This window comes from Camellia sinensis, chromosome 6 (assembly GCF_055761805.1).
Source record: "Camellia sinensis isolate YWXY chromosome 6, ASM5576180v1, whole genome shotgun sequence".
Classification (NCBI taxonomy): domain Eukaryota; kingdom Viridiplantae; phylum Streptophyta; class Magnoliopsida; order Ericales; family Theaceae; genus Camellia; species Camellia sinensis.
The window spans coordinates 197,885,935-197,908,343 of NC_138966.1; the positions used below are offsets into that span (position 1 = coordinate 197,885,935).

The window sequence follows — 22,409 nt, forward strand, 5'->3', positions numbered from 1 at the left end:
CACAAAAGACTACAAGTTAAGTGTATTTTATTTTATTTTTTAATTTTGAGACAATTTAGCATATTTTCATCTTTAATTTTTTTTTTTTTTAAATAATTGTGTAGCGTCAATGGATTTAAAAATTTATTAAATTAACTAATTAAATAAAAATAAAAATCACCAAAAACAAAACAAAACAAGTCAAAAAAGTAAATGGAGTTCAAAACTATGCCGGGGGAATGAGTTTAGAATCACAAGACCAAGCACAGCCTAGAACACTGGGATTTTTTTTTTTATTTTTTCATTTATATCTTTTTATTTTTGATCGTCTAATACAAAATTACCACATTGTTTTTAATCATTAAGTAATCAAAAAACTGAGCCGTTAAACAAAAAGAGTTCTGCTAAACAAATCAAGGGTTCCACAAAACAAATAAAGTTCTTCAAATACATATGGATTACAAGAAATCACATAAGTAAAAGTATCTATTTCACAACTTTCAATTTTTTATTTTTTTATTTTTACTTTCTCTGAAAAGAAATGTCTTTTGTAGGTTGAAAAAAGACATTTCTTTTGTGGACAACAGCTGGTTGCTGTTTCACAGGGAGTGCACTGCCTCAACGGGGTACTCTCTTCCGACACAGTATTTCTTGTTCTTTAAGCCGGTGCTGGAACCTGGCAAGGCGGGCTTGAAGGCTGACCAGACCTGCTGCTTTCCGCGAGAGCACAAAACTCAACCGAGTTACATAATTGTCAATGAGACTGCCTGGTTGATCCACTTCCGCCAACAGTTTCATTTCCTGACATCCATAAGCCAACCAAACAGGTTACATAACTGCTAGATTCTTGGAGAGTTGTTTTTTCCCCTTTCCATTGATTAATTTTGCCATAGGTAAAATTACAGATGTTCAGCTAGAAGCACATGAGTTCAAAATCTTGAAGGAAGAAAAAACTATACCGTTCAAGAAACAAAAAAATGCAGACTCATAGTTCAAATCTAATCATGCATAATAAAGGAAAAGGGGCATTGTAAAACCTACCCTAATTAGGTAGTGGACTCACAAAACTATTGACATTCTACTGGATAACCCATAGATTAAATTTGTGCACTACTACCAGGGTGACAATTGGCATGACTAGATACACAATGAGAGCAATAATTCCTTCTTCATTGCTCTCTCTCTCTCTATACACGTGTGTTATTCTCTCTGTATACAACACTTGGAAACCATATATACCTGTTTCATAATAGAGCAACAACGTAATATAATAAAATAAAAAATGACACCAAGTTATGTCATGAATAATAAAATTTTTATGGCATATTGATAAACAATTCTACAGCAATGACTTCAACAAGAAAGATTGGAAATACGTAGGAGCGCAAAAATTAAGAGAGAAAAAGGAGACCCTTGAGCTAATCTGAAAAGGGGAAAAAAAAAATCTTTCATTTCCGCTGGATATTGATATCCCTTATAATATAATTCAACTTAGTTAATAAGTGTGGCCCAAATGCAACTTAAGTAAATGAACATCGTAACACCTATGGAGGAGAGAAAGAAATTTCACTTACTTCTCGAACAATCTCCATTGTATCTTCAATTTCTTTTCTATGTGCAGCAATTAGGGCCTCTTCTTCCTAAATGTGAAAGCAGGATAAACCAAATTTAAGCCACATCGAAAATTTTGTAATGTGGCAAAACAACAGAACAGCGGTGTGCAATTATATAACCAACCTCAAGTATTTCATTGATATTCCCGTCAGGAGGAGGCAGCTCAGGTTCATATTGTCTGGATCCTGCATTGTTACTAGTAAAATTGCTATTGTTTTGCTGCTTGTAACTCGTAAAATGATCAGATCCACTGCTATCTTTTTTCAGCCAATTCCCTGGCTTTTCAGGTTTTTCATCCCTTTGAGATTTTCTTCGAGGGGGTGACACCTTCTGCACTCTTTCTTCTGTATCGCCTGTGCTTTGCGAATATGATGACGAATACATTTTTTGACTTGTTGAACCACCAGAATTTAGTTTATCAACCCTTTCCCGTTCTACAGCACCAGAAGTCACTCCACTACTATCCTCATGCCCATTGAAAGGATAATTTGATGGAAAATTTGAGGGATGTTTATTGGACTCAACAGGATTGTAAGACAGATTCTCTTTCTCTACAACCCTTCTACCTGTATCAACTTTTACTTCTTGATTCTGCTCATAAACATCCTCCACATCAGCAGAAACAGGAAAAGTTGATGGTGATATAGATTCCTTGTTAATGGGTGCTAAGCTTGCAACTTGATCTTTCTTTGCATTTCCACTTTTCGAAAGACTTTTAACCCTGTTGATTTTATGATCATCCTTTTCAGCTAAAAAGATAATAGATTGAAGCACACAAAACTGTTAGGTGATGTATTTGTTGAAACTTCTAATAAAAATGTGATACCTATCAGCATATCTCAATGTATTGAGCGTGTGTTCACATGAGCCTGCATTTGGAGAAATGCAAGAGATCATCACGGTCCTTGAGTTGCCAACAAAGGAGTCACGAAGTACTTCAGTGAGTTTGCTCCCACGAAATGGGATATGAATCTGGTCGTTGTCAAGAGCTCGAATACATTCCTTAAGAGCCAAAAGGCTCTTGTTAATTTCAGCTCCCTCAATCCTGCAATAAACCAAAAGAATAGTAACTATAATTGCAATATTGCAAAAAAAGTGGAATATATATATCTGTCGAGATATTGCTTCAAGCACTTTGTAAAATCAAAATTGTCGTACACTGCTGGAAAAACTAATTCAAAATATATACAAAAAACTGATTACTAGGCAAAGGACTTGGGATGTCACAGTGGAAGACATTAAAACCAACAGAACCCAAGTAGATAACGACCAATATCTTAAAACCTATAATTTGTTAGAAAAGGAAGTCAAGTGAAGGCTTTTTGACATTGCAGAAGACTTGTGACTTTAAACAAAGCATTAATTTTCGATTCAGCCAAGACATCTTACAAATCCATTAAAAACCTAATTCCTTTCCTTTCCTTCTTTCTCTAATCTTAGCAAGGTTTTTCCAGGAAAATGACCAGATACTTGCAAATTGAATGACTCTGTCCAAACAACTCACGCAATCCAAGCTCACTTCGAGAACCCCTGCAGCTCAAATTAAGCTTCCCACAATGGAGACTGAGATGGGTTAGATTGTGGGCAACTTGTTCAGTTTCCAGGGTTCTCCTGTTGGCCCTCAACCCAGTCCAATTGTAGCACCATCTTTCTACATAAACTTGGCCAGTTACACCACGTCCAGATCAGACATCATGAAATTGAAGATAATACATACGAACTTATCAGTCTACTATTCCAACCAGACACTTGTCTTTAATAATAATAGTCCTTTTTTCATAATATTTCACTTACCTAAACATTTACAAGCAAAATCATAACAAGGCCCTGAATGTCGAGTTCTATCATAATAACATTACACAACAGAAATCACCCACACAAAAACCTCAGGTTTAGTAGCCTCCTTACTGAAACATCAGCCCAGTCCCCAGGATACAATTCATCAAACAAAAATTGAAAGGCCAAAAAACACTTGAAATTTGAGCAACGCAGGAACAAAACAATGTAATATGTGCAATGATGAGCCAAACAATTCCAATGAAAAAGTGGAAATATATGTTTACATCTGTATGTGTGCTTATTTGCAGAAATATGTACCGTGTTTGTCGGTCATTGTCAGTTGTATCAGCTCCTCTTTCACTACCAGCAAGATCAATGAAAGAAATCTTCCCCACAACCCTCCCACTCTTGGCCTCATTTCCATCATTGTTCCGCTTGGAGTCTTTTATTTCAATGTGCTTCTTAACAGCCAGTTGTAATATAGCATGGGACCTCGAAGATTCCTCATTAGCACCAGTAGAGCCGGTACTTCTAGCTGCATTTCCCCTCTCAATATATTCTTTAACAATCTGTACATCTGAAACTTCAAATTCTTGCAGTCCAACAATGCAAACTTGTTGTCGCCCATCTTCTCTCATACAAAGTTTCCTATATGAGAACAATCAAAGAAGTTCCTATTACTGATACACACCCATCAAGCATTTAGGCATGTGAGCTAAGCATACATTAAATATTTGATGGTTAAACATATATATTCACTTATAAATATTTGATGGTTAAACATATATATATTTGACGCAATCTTGTTGCCTTTCCTTTTAGCTTTATTTGGTCATTTTAAATTCTTGGTATTTTTTGATCACTTATACATATTTCTTCTGACACATGGGGGCAGTTAAGACTTTGGAGCAAACCTCACCTGCAGATAATTGGGAGCCTAACCCATCAATCATCCTCCAGTCAAAGCACTGCCATGTCTCATACTAAAAATTCAATAATGTACATTCATCCATGCAAACTTTTGACTCCATATTAATTACAAAGAGATCTCTACTTAGACACAAAACAAATATGTGAATAAGCGACCAAACCAACATAAGCAATATTGAGCTCCCTCAACTTTTCACAAAAATAAACTCATGTTTCACCGGTTTTCTTTTCTTTTTTTGTTTTTTGTCTTTTTTTTTCTTGGTAGGAAAAGAAGAAAGATTGCAGAACAGTTGAACGACGAAACAAAACTGCATACAAAATTTTTCTTTTCAAATGTGATGCAGTGCACCATACTTCGTAAAACTTCCTACAAATGCTCTTTTCAGTCAAATACAAGATCAAAACAGAAAGAAGGAAAAGAAGCATAAAGCAAAGACAAGAGACAAAATCAATGGCAATACTAACTTTCTATCACTAAGAAGATCAAAGAGTTTTCCTCCATATATCTCAAAAAAGCTAAGCCACAACTTGAATCTCTGATTGCGATAAGTTGGATGATGCAATAATCTGACAAGATCTTCTACTGCTCTGAGAGGTAATGGTTGCATTGTGAACGTCTTACCACTTCCTGAAATTATAAAGTAGTACCATATCAATTATCCACCTATGGCACTAAAGTAACTTCCAAATTGGAACAGATCACACTCATTACACCAAATATTGAGATACACTAAATGAATATATGGCATTGAAGAACATATATATATGGGCATAATGAAACTAAGTAGCACACAACTTACTTTCAGGAAGTCCATGCATCAACAAAGACAATATAAACACTAATGAACTAGCAGAAATGCATCCTAACATCTGACAGAACAAATATATGTTTTTCTTTAAGGCAAGCATATACTATCAGACCAGATAACATGGGAAGAGTGAACAGGATCACACCTGTTTGACCATATGCAAAACATGTTGCTTTTGTTCGCTGGAAGATAGTGGGGATAATTGGCTCTACAGTTGCACGATATACCTGTTCAAGCAAGAAGCAATCAAACCATTAATATTACAAACCAAAGATGAGAAAAGTTTAGGGCGCATTTGGTATCATTTTCATTTCCTGCTTTTTGTTCTTGAAAACAGGAAAAATGGAAACTTATATGGAAGAACAATGTTGCGTAGCTCGAATTTCATCTTGCCCGAATAGCTTAAATTTTGGCTTGCCGGTCAACCGGCCAGTCATCAGGCAAGAAAGCTGACAGACAAGGTGACAACCGCGGTAGACAAGTGTTTCATCTGTCGTCCAGGTGGTCGTCCGGCCGGTCGGCAAGCACAAATTCAAGCCATTCGGGGAAGCTCAATTCGAGCTACCAATGTTTATTGTACATGGAAAACTGTTTTCTAAAATTTCAGGAATTTTTTTTAGACCCCCTTTCTAGGAAACACTTTAAAATTACTTTCTGAGTTTCCAAAAACTGCTTTTGCACAAATATGAAAATGATGGGTAACTTTTCATTATTTTTGTTTCAAAAAATCACGAAAAACGAAATCAGAAAACAAAAATTAAAAAAAAAAATTGAAAACAAATACTTCCTAATCATTAACCAAAAGAATCTGGCCAAAAAAAAAATAGGGTGAAGAACCAAGGAATTCTTAATTTATGGAAGCTTAAGTCACAACCAAACATTTAGTTTCACGAGTTCTTTGTGTGTGTATAGAACAGTCTTGAGCAACTTCAATGTCTAGTTAATAATGGTATTATTACCTCATCGTTGGATACATGCTCATCTAGAACAGCATCAAAACAAAATTCATGCTTCTCCACATAAGCAGTCAAGTCCACCTTTGCACCAAAACCAAAAGTCAGTTCCTTCAATGGAACATTAAAAAAAAAGAAAAAAAAAAGTAATATAATACCAAGCTAGCAACAATCCTTCCACATCAAATTCAGAATAAATATTAATTCATGTGCTTCTGTGGCAGCTGAAATATATCCAAACCTTTAGCTTAGGTTCATGAACTGTTAAATAAGCATTGTCACACACAGACACAATGTCCTCCTCCTTCCGAGAAATCTCCTTCTTGTTTAATGGTCTTTTACGGACCTGAGACAAACATCAATGAAATTACTCGAAGAATTATAAAATAGTGCAATAAAATAAATTTCAATCATTGACTGACGAATCATGGGAGGAAAAGGCTAAGGAATGATTTTCTGGAGGGACTCTATGGAGCCGTGAACAGTAACAATAGCTGGCTTGTGATCTTAGGGAATGCTCTTGTCAAATAGAATTGCTTTAAGGGTGGTACAAAAAAGTAACCAAATTCTGGATTTAGGCCAGAAAGGTACTTTTGAGGGGCATTTAAATGTCCATTTTCAAAATTACAGTGGCAACAAAAAGTACCTTCTATTCAATCTCCCTATGGGGTAAAAGGGGTTTTAATAAAGGTCAGAAAATAAAAGAAATAACAAGTGAAAAAAATACTAGCCACATTGTTTAATGTTGCACAGCTATATAGACTTTTTGACACTCCACCAGGTCAATTTCATAACAAATACAAATAAATAGAAAAAGAGCACGTGTAGCTGACAACAGAACAACATACCACAACTTTTATCTTAGCCACATTGTTTTCCCGTGTACTGCTCTCCTTTTCAGTAGGTAATCCAACTAAGGCATCGGTATCTGTTTGCGCTCTTCCCTGCCTGCTGGTCATCACATTGAAGTCATTGTCAAATGCTTGTGTGACAGCAGGCATGAACGGTGAGGGTTCAAACGGTTCTGAGATAACATGCTGAAAAATAAATCAAAACAATTATCAGTTAACTAAGGGAAAAATAAAATAAAATATGCATAACATCCTCTGTACCTGATAAAAAAAAACAAAACAAAAAACGTATTTTCATTGTAAAAGTGACTGACTGCAGCAAAAGTAAGATTTACCTAGCCAGATACATGTGCATCCATACCTCAGATAGAAGCTCTGTATCATCCATAGCATGAAGATCCAAAAGCCCTGCTCCAAAATCTCCCCTGAAGTCGGGAGAATAAAAACCTTCTGATGCACCCATCCCACCCAAACTTTGGGCAGGCGGAGTGTATAGCTCAGAACCAGATTCTCCATTTAAATTGAGGTTTCTCATTAACTTGAAAAGCCTTTGCTTTTCATCAGCCGATTGTGGTCCATAACCCTTCAAACAGTTTCCCACTATCTCACATTAGAATCCCACTAAAGTACATAGACAAGACACCCTGGACGACATTTACAAATCAAATGAAAGGAAACTGACAGTTATATTTTCTATTTTAATCGACCATAATGAATCTGAGGAAAACTTTAACAGATATACGTAGTACGATCAAAATTTAAATTAAAAAAATAATAATAAATAAATAAAGATTAGTCTTGCATTGTGTTTCAATATGCATTATGATGCATAAATATAGTGAAACATGCATTACTTTATCAACATAAATGGGACTACGGAGCATCAATCATAGAGTACTGAACTAAAAGCAGTCATATAATTCATATTTCAACAAAAGTTACTGTTGCATTCCCATAAGAAAGACAAAATGAAGTAAACAAACAGGCATAGAAATGAATTTGAAATGTAGAGATACCTGCATGAGAAGGTTAGGTAGGAGGCGATGATCAATTCCGGTAGATGCCAAGGGTGAGGCCAGATGCTGCAACCCGGCGGACTGGAGCCAGCGTGCCATGACTGCATCTCCAGCATCGCTCCCGGGACCCGCATTGTGCAGGGACCCTCCGCCAGGGTGATCATACAGAGCAGTTGCCGCAGCAGCATTGCTCTGTTGCATCTGGCCACCCATGTGGCGCTGTGATCGGCGTTGGGGAGCCAATTTTTCAAGATCTATTAAACAATGCTACAAACACAGGACACACGAACAATTCAGTCAATTCAAAAACATACATCAACAAATCTACTGATCCAAGTAAAATACACTCACCCGAAATTGATAGGTTAAATTCAAAGCAACCACACATGAACGTGATTTCCCTTCAAATGTAATTCAAATCCACATCAAACAGAATTCAATTGACTTCGATCGTAGCCTTCCAATGCAGATAATTCAATTCAACCTTAGCCCTAAAAAAGTTAACCGAACATTACAGAGACAATAAATTTAGGAGATAATGCAATCGAAGACAAAGACAAACATACATCCATATAAAGGAACAATTTTTTGAGATAAAGTACCAGATTCAGGGGAAAATGAACAATTTTTGAAGCGGATCGTGATTTCGATCCGTTGAATCGAGTGGTTCGGGATACGAATTGTTGTTAGATCTGAAGAAAATTGACAAAGCAAAACCCTAATTGTGGATTCAATGCGGAAAGAGAACGCTCCGTCGATATTTTTCTCCTTCTCTCTCTGAAATTTGTTGGGAAAGATAACAATAGCAGGGCCTCGACGAAAGAGTAGGGTTTTATATAATAAGACTTTTTTTGTGACACGGATTATGCATTAATCTATCTATATTATTGCCTCATAATATATTTTTTCAAATTAGCCAAAAGACTATCTACCCTCATGTTTATTGTTAAAAATAAATAATTTTTGTTAAATATATATATATATATATATAAAACTTTATGACAAAAACATTTTTACAATTAATTCTGTTTGATTTAAAGAAATAAATTATAAAAGTAAAAATGATAAAAAATAAAATGAAATAAAATATGTCCTTTTGTACGAATTTAATTAGGTTAAGTTTGGTGAAAAATGAGGAAAATATATTAAAAAAAAAATTATGAGTTTATTTAGTATGAAAGTGATAGAATTTACAAGAAAGTTATTTTTTTTTTACAACTTATGATAGCATGATAATTAAGTTTTTAATTTCTTACACATAAAAATAAAAGAAAATTTAAATTTGCTATAAAGGTGATAACTAGAGTTTCTATTTTCTTGTAAAATTCTTAGCTTAATTAAATTCATACATAAAAAATAATATTTTCTTTCCTTTTTTTTTTCTTTCATTTTATTTTTTACCATTTTAACACAAGTCATTTGAATAGGAGAGGGAGGGCAAAATATGGTAAAAAATTGGAAGAAGTGAGCAACACATTTTAAACTTGGGTGGCTAGTCGTAATTCAAATGATGATATAAGTTGGCAATTTGTTTAGGTTTTCCCACTAAACAAACAGAGCTAATTATTCAAATAAATAAATAAAAAAATAAACCTAACTGCCTAGGCGGCACTTCCACATTGAATAAAAAATAAATAAAAATTAAATCTCTAAAGAATAGGAATAGCAGACCAAAACAAAACTGAGAGGTGTGCAGAGAGACTCAGAGACATTTGTCTTCTTTCTGTCAAATTATTCAACTATCCTCCAAAAAAAAATATTGTGACATGTGTAAATAATGGTCTCAATTACTTACATTGCATAAAAAAATAAAAAATAAAAAATAAAATTAAATGGATTCATCCAAGTCATCAAGTTAGGTTAGATAAGATTCATTTTCGATCCATCCATTTCATAATTATTATTTTTATTGATCTGAAAACATTATATCAAATGTTGGTATCAAAAATTTCTGACACTTTAGTCTCTTTTGAAAAGATGAAAAAAATCTAACTTGTTAATTTATTGACGTATTTAGATCATATTATATTTTTATTTTTATTTACATTTTTTCATAATAAATTAAAAAAAAAATCGGTTCCAAAAATAAGCTAAAGTCAGCATCAAATTAGACCATACCATCATCTCATATTGCACATTGAGATCATCAAAACCAAGGTACATTTCATGAACTTCTTTCAGGGAGTTAGGTTAAGAATGTGATAGATTTCAATCATTTTTATTACATTAATTAACATGGCGTATATGCTTTGATTTTGGAGAAAAATTACAAATCAATGAAAAGTAAATAAAATATATTTTTGTTAATTATGAGATATATGTTATAAAGCATGTATAATTATTTTAAATTTTGTTAACTACAAATACCCTCATAAACAAAATATATAGAAGTGCAAGTGTGTCTACATTTTGCTGCGAGTAAAATTGTAATCCTATCATATTATATATTCTTATTAAAAGTAACTTTTTTTTCTTTTTTTAGATGGCATATTTTAAAAGCTTGTTTTTTTTTCTAAAAAAGTCACATTAATATGCCTTTTTCATTTACATATAAAGTTCTACACAACTCAATTTATATTTTATATGAACTTTATTTAAAAATACTTACCTTCTATAGATTTTTCATTGTGTATTTAGTTTTGTCGTTGTCAGATTTATTTTATATAGTGAATATTTTAATTTGATTATTATGATATTTGAAAAAAAAAATTATCTCGATATACAAATAAATAAATAAGACAAAATGTGCTTAATTACGTATATTGCATAGATCAAATTAAATTTCTTTTATATTTTTTGTCTATCTTATTAATGTCTTAATATTAATTTATATTTAATTTTTTATTTAAAATGAAATTATTCATTACAAAATATTTATATTTATTTTAAATTGTGTATAACTATATACAATATGTATGAATAATTCAAAGAAAATATTAAACAAAAATAATCAATACTCTACATATTTAATTTATATATTTTCTTCCTAATCCAATCACAACATATTTATATTTAATTTTTAAATAAATTTTGTATAGTTCTATTTCTACATATTTTTATTTTTATAAAAATAAAAATAAAATTAAATAATTAGAATCATTTTTAGTTTTATATTACTAATTCCTTTTTTTAATTTAACTATTATTTTTAATATCAAAATGAGTGTTTATCTTATTATCTTATAATTTAATATATCTATATATATCATATAAAATTAAGTTTTTATTGCCAATGGGTAGAGTGGCAAAAATAATATTGCGAATGGGTAGAGTGGTAGAAATAATATTTTGGCTTGACAAAGTTTTGTCCAATTTCACAGGCTTATTACTCACTCAGTTGTGTAGTTATGAATTATAATTAAAAAAATCACATATCTTTACGGTTAATTTTACATTTAATCAATTAACTGGTTTAAGGATTCCCAGTGGCAGAAAATATATTAGGAAACTACGTACGTATCAATTTGCTTACTAATTGATAGTTGTAAAGAGCATGCATTTATCTATTCTCTCTCTCAAATTGGTCCCTCTATAAAACATGTATTGATACCATTTTGTCAACAAAAATAATTTTGCTTACGTATGTAAGGTTGTGTTTGAATCATAATAACTTTATATTTCCCTCATTTTTTCTTTTTTCTTTTTAAATTTGCTTTCTGGTTCAACTAGGAAGACTTCTATACAAGAGTTATCATTTTATTGATAGGTTTTACTATGTAAAACCTGTGTAAACTTCTCTCTTACATTCATGTTTAGAATCTTCGCTCAATGCTATTTTTCATGTGTGTTTCAACCAATGATGGGGTCTGAAGTATGCTTACCACTGATATATTCAGAGCTATTAGAGAAGTACATGAATTTTGTGCTGAAAGAAGGGGATTAATTACAATACAAATTGAAAGAAGATTATTTGTTGTTATAACAATGTTCAAACCAAACCAAACCAAATTAAACCAAGTCTTTAGTCCCATTGCTATGACAATGTCATTGCAAAAAATTGTGAAACATGCAATTATAACTCTTAAACATGGGTTTGTTGAGTTTTTTTGGTATTGTTCAAATTGAAACCGTAAAATCATCTGATTCAATAATATTATATTAAGCTATTCATGCATTTGTTATTGTTCTTCAAATTATTTTTATTACTGTAATGAGTTCATTTTTTTGTCAAATTAGAGTTGCTTTTAAAGAATCATTTTGTTGATTTCTCATATGTATTTTGATATGATTTCTCATAGCTATTGGTTTTTTAAAGTGAATTTAAGTGAGTGATTTTGTTGTAGGTGGCTGATCCATATTGGAAACGTTGGGTGATCCAGCTGGGGGCACTCCGACGATCAAGTCAGTATCTCTCTCAAAGATAATCAAGTGCAAAACTTAATACTCAAAACATAAATTGCATACCTTAGACCCACGGGGGTGCCTCTCTTTTATAATATACTCAATCCAAGTCCTACTAGAAGCATGATTTCTATGAACACCAATTTAGTGCTTACTTTGGACTCTTTAAGAGATAAAGATAAACTCCCTATGAGCTTTATTCTTATCTTGGTTAAGTCCCCTCTTCATCTTAGGACTCTTGTCCATTATTCGTTTATCTCGGATTCCGATATCTTCGGAGTTAACCTCGGCCTCGTCGAGATCATCTCGGCGTCACGACCAGGACACGTGGCACCTCGGCTGACACGTCGGCGTCACCATGCCACGTGTTGGTATTCAGAAAATATATCCCCACAACTAAATTGTGTGGGTGAAAATCTGACCACACTGCCTGCTTTAGTAACCAGCTGGAGAGCACAGGCAGAATAGATGGCTTCAGTAACCTGTAACAGAAAGAAAAGGCTCCGCGCGGTGGTTCTTCCACCCGGGGGCACTCCGACGGTCAAGTCAGTATCTCTCTCAAAGATAATCAAGTGCAAAACTTAATACTCAAAACATAAATTGCATACCTTAGACCCACGGGGGTGCCTCTCTTTTATAATATACTCAATCCAAGTCCTACTAGAAGCATGATTTCTATGAACTCCAATTTAGTGCTTACTTTGGACTCTTTAAGAGATAAAGATAAACTCCCTATGAGCTTTATCCTTATCTTGGTTAAGTCCCATCTTCGTCTTAGGACTCTTGTCCATTATTCGTTTATCTCGGATTCCGATATCTTCGGAGTTAACCTCGGCCTCGCCGAGATCATCTCGGCGTCATGACCAGGACACGTGGCACCTCGGCTGACACGTCGGCGTCACCATGCCACGTGTTGGTATTCAGAAAATATATCCCCACAACTGCCCCCTAGGTTCTATTACCTCGGCATTCTGAGGTGATGGAACCTATACCGATATTTCGATATTCCTTTTCTGAGTAATGGCTAAAAAAAACCGTTTAGCCGAGATAATCTACTTCGAGCCGATGTATTCTCTTCGGAGAATAAGGTTTCGAACGTACTCTCCCACGTGCATGAGTTGTCATGCATATCTATCCGTTCTTTTCACGTGTATTGTCTTCATTGGGGCGTGTCTGTGACGCGCCTGAAAGCCGTCTGTCATTTGTCTGCGCCGTCTGACGCGTGCGTTGCTCTAGGCGTAATAAATGCCCTATTTTTGCCGCCGTTTCACGTTTTTGACAAAACTTTTCCTTGCCTCTTTCTTTCTTTACTTTCTTCATTCTGATTTCTTGCTCTCTCGCTCTTCGAAAGCTCTTTTTTTCTTCAAATCTACCATTGCTTTAATCTTCTGAAACTGTCTTTAATCTTCCATTCTTGCGGAGCTTTCTTTGCTGTCACAACCGATTTTTGATCTCGACGAATATTGCCCCGGCTTCATTTGTTCTGGTAAGATTCTGCTCCTTTCACTCTTAGCTCTCTTTATGTGCTTTCGTTTGTCTGTTGCTATTATCGCTTTTGTCCAAAGCCTTGGATTTATTTGTATCTTGAATCGTGGCTACGTCTTGAACACTTGCACTATTTCACCACTTTTCTTGCCATTGTTCTTGATTTTTTTTTTTCTTGTACTTCTTTTGTTTCTGAGAACTATACCTTTGTTCTTGAATCTGAAACTATGTCTCTGTTTTCTGTTTTTCGTATCTGTCCCAGATCTATGCCTTCGATCTTGATCTTTATAGTTCTTAGGCTTGGGATTTGTGTGTAGAACCTTTAGGTTTTAGGGAAAACTGAAACAAGCCTTAGCAGTCCTTTCCTAGGCCTTTGGCGAGGTTTTTGCAATCCTTCTAAAACGCCCATCTTCTGAAACACATTCCTTTTTGTTTAGGCCGACGCAATGGGTATGTGGAGGCATAGGGTAAATACCCCAACAAAACTCGAATACTTTAGGCATGAATTCTCTATCCCAGCCGATGTTTATCTTAAGCTAGCTGGGGATAATGATACCATTATGCCCACAGACCATACGATGCCCTTTCCTGTAGTAGCTTTCACCGAATGTGGACTTCGGCTTCCACTTGATCCCTTGTTTCACGAAGTTCTTCATTTCTACAGGCTGAACCCCATGCAACTTACTATCAACTCCTACAGGGTGATTAACTGTATTATAGCTTTAGCTAGGCAGGAGAATCTTAGGATCACCCTGGCCGACCTTCAGTACTGTTATACAATGTGCCCCCTTAACCTGAAAGATAGGGGCTTTGTTTATTACCTTAAGCCGAGGTCTACTGAGTTTAAAATTGTAGCCGACCTCCCAGACTCCAACAAGGGGGCTGGGGATGACTTTCTTATTACTTCGGAAAATTGGGAATTTGGCCCAGATGAAGATCTAATGTCTGTTTGCTTGTCCTGCAGATCTTCACCAACCACCAAAGAACTTCCGTCAATCCTTCTTCCCTGGTCAATATTTAAAGAAGCTTCTTGGTCTTCCAATCCATAAGCGTAAGGCTCCCCTGTTGTTGAACTTCATTCCGACATATAAATCCACTTTACCCGACGTCCCGAAAAGGAAAAAAAAGAGTCTTTCTCCTCCTACTGCCACAACTGTAACTGCGTCTTTATCCCGAACAGATCAAGGATCCACCTCTGACCCATCCGATCTTCCATCTACTTCGGCCCCCTACTTAATACCAATTCCAGAACGTAAACGTCGACGAAGACTTGTAAAGACTGCCGAGATGGTTCGTCCAAGGCCTGTCGTTCAAGATCTTCTTGCCGACCTTCCAACCGACGCTGATGCTGAAGCATCGCATGCAATGCCCCCACCAAAGCCAAAGAGAGTAAAAAAGGCTCAGCCCAAGCCCAAGGCTACTGACGCCGAGGTTGAGGATGCTTTGCCTATCTCCTAGCTGGCTGAAAGCAAAAAATCAACCTCTGCTTCCACCAAGAGGTCTGCTGGAACCCAACCCTCGGGGTCCACACAATCAAAGAGGCCAAGGTCATCGTCTGCGACGACCTCGGCGTCCAAGAAGCCCGACGTTCCATGGGCCCCAGATCTAACCCTAGAGGATAGGGCTATTATGGCTAGTGAAAGTGCCGACGATATTAACGTTGGTGTCACCCTCAGCATTGCTCTTCTTCTTCCGAATGATTTGGAGCGAAATGCTAAGCTCAGTGAGTATGAGAATTACGCTCTCATGCTCTAACACTCCGTTCAGTTAAGTGTTCCTGTTTGCACTCGTGATTCTTCCTTCTTGTTTCCTACTGAGAATATTTTCTAATACTTCTGTTTTTTCTTCAGGCCATTCAACATGCCCATTCATTTTCAATGCAATCTTTTGAAAATCGTCAAAGATTGGTTGATATGAAGAGGGAGGCGTCCTCTCTGAAGAAGGAGATAAGGTCTCTTGAATTAAAAATGAAAAAACTGGAGGATCAGGCCGAGGCTGCAACTAAAACCCAAACTTTAGCTCTTGAGAAGGCCGAATCCGCTGAGGCCGTCAAAAAAGTTGCTGAGGCCGAGAAAAGAGAGGCTGAGGCTAAGAAGGCCCAAGCGGAAAAAGAACTTCAGCAAGCTCTGGCCACCAAAGAGGCCGAAGTCAAAGAGGCCGACGAAAAGGCCTATGCCCAGGGTATGGCCGACGTCGCAGAGGATTATAAACTTCAAGTCAGGCAGGCATGCAATAGGGGATTTTCTCTTGGTTGGATGTCCCTGATAAAGAAGCTTGATCTTCCTGCTGACTCGCCATTGCGCCAGGCCGACGCTATTCCTTTACCATTTCCTCCTCCTCCACCTGAAGGCGAATCAGAGTTTGAGGCTGATGCCGAGGATGAAGATAAGCAGATCAATGAAGAAGCCTTGGTGAGAAAACCCAAGGATGCCGTCGAAGCCAAGTCCCTTCCTCCACCTGAGCAAGTTACGGACTTAACTTTGGATGAGGAGGGTGATGAGGTTGAGGAGGCAGCCAAGGAAATTGTTGTTGAGCAGCTATCATCCAATCTTCTCTTGGTAGAAAGAAGTGTTGAGAAAACATTAGCAGAGATTGATGCCGAGATACAAGCGGAAAAAGTGGCCGAGGACGTTCTTCCAGAATCGTCCGAGGTCCCAATCCCTGCAGCTGCTAGTACTGAAGAGTCTTGATAACGTCTTTTGTACTTTTTTCTTCTTTTTCTGCACTTTGTACTTTGTACTTTCTTTTAATTTCTAGACAATGTAAAACTCCTTCTTATGGCCGACGTAGCCTTTTCAATATGTAACTGCAACTGTTCTTTTTACAGATGTTTTTAATCTTGTGATGTTCTGTTGATTGCTTCTGTCATGGTTCTATACTTAGAAATTTTCCTTTGTGCAATCTTCTCGGGGTTACATACCTCGGGTATAACTGCAAAACTTTTACTTCGGCAAGATACTGACCTGCAAACCTTGCATAAATTTTAACAAGTATAAAACATATACTACTCAATGTAAACTTTGCAGGCTTCTTCTCAAGTTTCAACAAGTATTAAACAGGGACTTCGGTCTGACTTACTTGTAAATTGCTACAAATTTCAACAAGTGTTAACATATACTGTAAACTTTTCTAAGTCTTAAATAAATTTCAACAAGTGTTTAAACAATATACTTAGCCTTTACTTCAACTTGTAAGTTTCTGTATACCTCGGCTGGTGACCATATGTCGGCATAACATAAACTTGTAAATTGCTACAAATTTCAACAAGTGTTAAGCATCTTCCTTAGGGTTTAAACAACCCACATATTGCTATGAGAACTTAAGCAATGACCTCGGCTTAACTTCAACTTGTAAATTGCTACAAATTTCAACAAGTGAAGATAAAGAATCAGCTTAATTTCAACTTGTAAATTGCTACAAATTTCAACAAGTGAATTAAGGAATAATCTTGGCTTAACTTCAACTTGTAAATTGCTACAAATTTCAACAAGTGAAGATAAGGAATCAGCTTAATTTCGACTTGTAAATTGCTACAAATTTCAACAAGTGAATTAAGGAATAATCTCGGCTTACCTTCAACTTGTAAATTGCTACAAATTTCAACAAGTGAAGATAAGGAATCAGCTTAATTTCAACTTGTAAATTGCTACAAATTTCAACAAGTGAATTAAGGAATAATCTCGGCTTAACTTCAACTTGTAAATTGCTACAAATTTCAACAAGTGAATTAAGGAATAATCTCGGCTTAACTTCAACTTGTAAATTGCTACCAATTTCAACAAGTGAAGATAAGGAATCAGCTTAATTTCGACTTGTAAATTGCTATAAATTTCAACCAGTGAATTAAGGAATAATCTCGGCTTACCTTCAACTTGTAAATTGCTACAAATTTCAACAAGTGAAGATAAGGAATCAGCCTAATTCCAACTTGTAAATTGCTACAAATTTCAACAAGTGAATTAAGGAATAATCTGTGGCTTTTCTTTGCCCCTAATGTGAACCTGAGTTTGACTTGGGTTCACATTGATTATGTCTTCAATAAACATTAATGCATAACTTTATCAATCATATGTGTTGAAAGAATTCTGAAAAGACTTTATTGATGATATCGGCCAAAAAAATGATGCACATTTAATGATAGAAAAATTTCAAATTACAAGTATTCTAAGGTCTGGGCAATGCTTTGCCCTCATTGTCCTCAAGCCGATAAGCTCCATTGCCTAATACTGAAGTAATTCTGTAGGGTCCTTCCCAGTTTGGGCCAAGCTTGCCTTCCCTGAGATCCTTCTTATTCCCAACGACTTTTCTCAGGACTAGGTCGCCGACTTGAAAATCTCTTGGATTGACCTTTTTGTTGTAAGCTCTGGCAAGCTGTTGCTGGTATACTGCAAGCTGAATTGCAGCTTTCTCTCTTCGTTCTTCCAACAAATCCAGATTTCGGGCTAAAAGTATGTCATTGGTGTCATTCTCTACTCCCTGGGTTCTGATCACTGGTATGCGATCTCCAATGGGATGACCGCTTCTGTGCCATAAGCCATGGCAAAGGGGGATTCTCCTGTTGATCTTCTCGGCGTAGTCCAATATGCCCAAAGTACGTTGGGTAACTCGTCTACCCACTTTCTTTTTGCTGCCTGCAGTCTCTTTTTTATTCCATCTAGAATTACTTTGTTGGATGCCTCTGCTTGTCCATTGCTTTGAGGAAAACTTGGTGTTGAGAAATAATTCTTGATTTTGAATTTTGCACAAAAGTTCTTGATGAGTTTGCTGTCAAACTGTGTTCCGTTGTCGGCGACTATTGCTCTTGGAATCCCAAATCTGGTGATAATGTTTCTCCATATAAAATTCTTGACGTCCACATCTCGGATTTTGGCAAGAGGTTCTGCCTCTATCCATTTTGTAAAGTAGTCTGTTGCTACCAGCAAGTATTTTCTCTGCCCAGTTGCCTGGGGAAGTTGTCCAACCAGATCTATGCCCCATTGGGCAAACGGCCAAGGGCTGGATACTGGGTTCAGGTCAGCAGCTGGCTGATGTATCAAAGGTGCAAACCTTTGGCATTGTTCACACTTCTTCACATAGGCTTCGGCATCCTTTTGCATGTAGGACCACCAATACCCCTGGGTAATGGCCCTGTGGGCTAGTGATCTGTCCCCAGTATGGCTTCCACAAATTCCTTCATGAATTTCGTAAAGAAAATCTTCAACCTGCAAAGGGTGTACGCACCTTAAAAGTGGCCCAGTGAAGGACCTCCTGTAGAGATGGCCTTCTGCTGTTAGACTGAATCTGGCCGACTTCAGTCTGATTTTATGTGCTTCCTTGTGGTCTTCTGGCAGCTTCCCCTCTTTTAGGAACGCAATGATTGCATCCATCCAGCTTGGTCCCAAGTTCACGCACATTGCTTCTTGTTCGGTGCTCTGTTTATCTATGCTTGGGGCCGACATGTAGTCGATCATAATTGTCCTTGTTTTTTCGGTTTGAACTGAACTGGCCAAGTTAGCCAACGCGTCGGCGTGGGTGTTGTCATCTCGACTAACTTGGAGTAATCTACAGTTCTGAAATAGGGCTGCCAATCTGATGACCTCCTTTGCATATGCCGACATTCTTTCGTCCCTGGCTGCAAATTCTCCTGTTGACTGGTTAACAATGAGTTGTGAATCACAAAAAACAATTACCTCATCTGCTTCTGCTGCTGCTGCCAGCTTTAGCCCTGCAATTAATGCTTCATATTCTGCTTCATTATTTGAGGCTTTGAACCCCAAACGGATGGACTGTTCTACTATTTCTCCATCTGGAGATATCAGTAGTACTCCTGCCCCAGCTCCCTGGCGGTTTGAACTTTCATCGACGAATAGTCTGAATGAATCGCCGATGTAGATGCTGCAGGGTCTGAGCTTCTCCTTTTCTTGCTCTTTTGTCTTTGGCTGGGATTCTTTTTGCTTGTTGGGACAATGCTCATCTTGGCTCGACGGAGCCTGATGTGCGATGGTTTCAAGTGTGAGTTCTGCAACGAAGTCGGCCAAAACTTGGCCCTTTATTGCTGTTCTTGGCCTGAACTCCAGGTCAAATTAGCCCAGGGTTACTGCCTACCTTGCTATTCTTCCTGTTAAGTCTCCTTGTTGCAATAAGGATTTCAGTGGGTGCTCTGTTAGGACCACAATCTTGTGTGCCTGAAAGTAATGGTTCAACTTTTTTGAAGCCATTACTAAGGCCAGCATTAATTTTTCCAGTGGTAAGTATCTTGTTTCTGCGTTGGCCAAAGTTTTACTTACATAATAAACAGCCTTTTGCTCCCCCTTTTTTCTTCTCGGATTAGCACTGCACTGACTGCGTGTTCTGAGACTGCTAAGTACAAAAACAGTTCCTCCCCTGGTACTGGGTTGGAAAGAACCGGAGTTATGGTCAAGTACTTTTTTAGGTCGGTTAAGGCGGCTTCACATTCTTCTGTCCATAGGAAGTCCGTGGTTTTTTCACCAGGTTGAAGAAGGGTCTGCACTTATCTGAGCTTCTGCTGATGAATCTGTTTAGGGCTGCGGCCCTTCCAGTAAGCACTTGAACTTACTTTGCCGATGTCGGGCTCTGTAAGTCCAGGATGGCCTTGATTTGGTCTGGGCTGGCCTCAATGCCTTTTCTTGTTACCAGATATCCTAAAAATTTACCTGATCCAACTCCAAAGGCGCACTTTGAGGCGTTGAGTCGGAGCTGATATCTTTTGAGTATGTCAAAGACCTCTTTTAAGTCGGCAAGATGACCCTTTGATTCCTTGGTCTTCACGACCATGTCGTCGATGTAGACTTCTACTGTTTTGCCAATCAGGTGCTTAAACATCTTTGTTACTAACCTCTGATAGGTTGCTCCTGCGTTTTTCAACCCAAAAGGCATTACCTTGTAACAGTACAGGCCTTTAGGGGTGATGAACGCGATCTTCTTCTCGTCTGGAGGGTACATGGGAATCTGGTGGTACCCTTTGTATGCATCCAAAAAACTCATCCTTTCATGTCCTGAAGTGGCGTCTACCAATTGGTCGATTTTGGGCAGAGAAAAGCTGTCTTTGGGGCAAGCTTTGTTGAGGCTGGTAAAGTCTACACAAACCCTTCATTTGCCATTCTTCTTTTTTACTACTACTGTGTTGGACAGCCATGTTGGGTACTGAACTTCTCGGATGGCCCTGGCCTCCAGGAGTCTATCTACCTCTTCTTCTACTGCTTCGACGTGCATCAACGTCGGTCTTCTGGCTCGTTGAATCACAGGTTTTGCCGATCTGTCGACATTCAGTTTGTGGCAAGTGACCTCGGGGTCAATGCTTGGCATTTCATAAGGTGTCCAGGCGAACACCTCTATGTTTGCCCTTAAAAAATCTTCCAGTTCTTTCTCTTCTTCTCTAGCTAAGCCTGAGCCGAGAAGAAAGAAACGCTCTTCGTCGTCCTCTTGGACGAAAACTTTTTTTAGCGCCTCTTCGCTCTTTTCGGCTGGTTCCTTCCCGACGTCTTCTAGGACCTCCATGTCCTCATTTTCAACTTCTGCTTTCCTTGGCTCCCGTATACTACAGGTGGATTTCATTGCTGTCATGGAGCAATTTTTTGCTTGCAGTTGATCCCCTCTGACTTCTTCAATCCCATGCTCTGTTGGGAACCGCAGTAGTTGATGCAACGTTGAGGGAACTACCCTCATTGCATGCAACCACGGCCTTCCCAAGATGATGTTGTATGGTGAGGGCGTGTCAATTACCAGAAATTCCGTCTGGATCTTCTTAGTGCCGGCTTGTACCTCCAAGCTTGTTGCGCCCAGTGGCCATGTCGGCGTTCCATTAAAGCCGACCATCGGGCCGCTGGATTGTTCTAAGTCATCAGGGTGAAGGCCCAGCTCCTTGTAACATCTGACATACATGATGTCACAGGAGCTGCCTTGATCTATTAGGATGCGTTTCACTTGGCACTCCCCAACCTGGAGGGATACTACCAAGGCATCATTATGCGGATGTTGGACCAATTCCAGGTCGGCTTCAGTAAAGGCTATCATCGGCCCTTGGCATTCTTCTGGCCGATGTCTCTTCTCCCCGACTTGGTAGATATGCTGTAAATGTCTTACCCTCTGGGTCTCTCCTCTGACTTCGTTTTCGTTGACCCTTGAGTGGATCACATTAACTACCCTTGGTCCTCCTGCTTGTGGTAGTTGTGCTGGGGGAGGCGGTGCTGCTGGTGCTTGAGGCAACCTTGTCTGTTCTTTCCTTGTCCTGGCCTCATCGACCAGGTCCCTCAGAAGGCCTTGTCTTACCAGGTCCTCCAAGTGTGCTTTCAAGGCTCTGCAACCTTGAGTTGGGTGCCCTTCTTCATTGTGGTAGGCACAACGTCTACCAACGTTCCTTCCCATGAATTCCCCTGGTGCTCTTGCCGAAGCCCTGAAATAAGGTTGATTTCGAATCTGATCTAAGACTTTATGGATTGGGATCCGGAATACCGTTGTTACCGCCTGTTTATTTCTCAACTCTGTTTCTTGTTTGGTCGGCCCATTGTTGCCTCGGCTTCGCTTTGGCGAGCTGTTTCCCTTTTCTTGCTTTATCTCTTTGTTTCCCGATGTATCTTCTTCGGCTCTGGCATACTTCTCAATTCTTGCCATGAGTTCTTCCATGCTTTTTGGCAATGTTTTTGCCAAAGACTTC

General features: G+C 37.7%; 1 protein-coding gene across 2 annotated transcripts; it reads right to left on the minus strand.

The window, feature by feature from the left end:
• Positions 1–364: 364 nt before the first annotated feature.
• Positions 365–9,753, minus strand: LOC114316825 (kinesin-like protein KIN-13A). Of its 2 annotated transcripts, none has more exons than XM_028263501.2 (14): positions 8,534–9,753; positions 8,283–8,422; positions 7,932–8,198; positions 7,277–7,498; positions 6,913–7,101; positions 6,306–6,410; positions 6,071–6,148; positions 5,257–5,338; positions 4,768–4,930; positions 3,691–4,020; positions 2,420–2,638; positions 1,717–2,314; positions 1,554–1,619; positions 365–780 (listed from the first exon to the last, which is right to left on the minus strand). In XM_028263501.2, exons 3-14 carry the CDS (start codon positions 8,142–8,144, stop codon positions 598–600), a joined length of 2,448 nt encoding a protein of 815 aa, XP_028119302.2. In that variant the 5' UTR covers positions 8,145–8,198; positions 8,283–8,422; positions 8,534–9,753; the 3' UTR covers positions 365–597. The 2 variants fall into 2 exon arrangements, with proteins under 2 accessions (XP_028119302.2, XP_082729060.1); XM_082872934.1 differs by having other exon boundaries at positions 7,277–7,559; positions 8,534–8,803.
• Between the last annotated feature and the right edge of the window lie 12,656 nt (positions 9,754–22,409).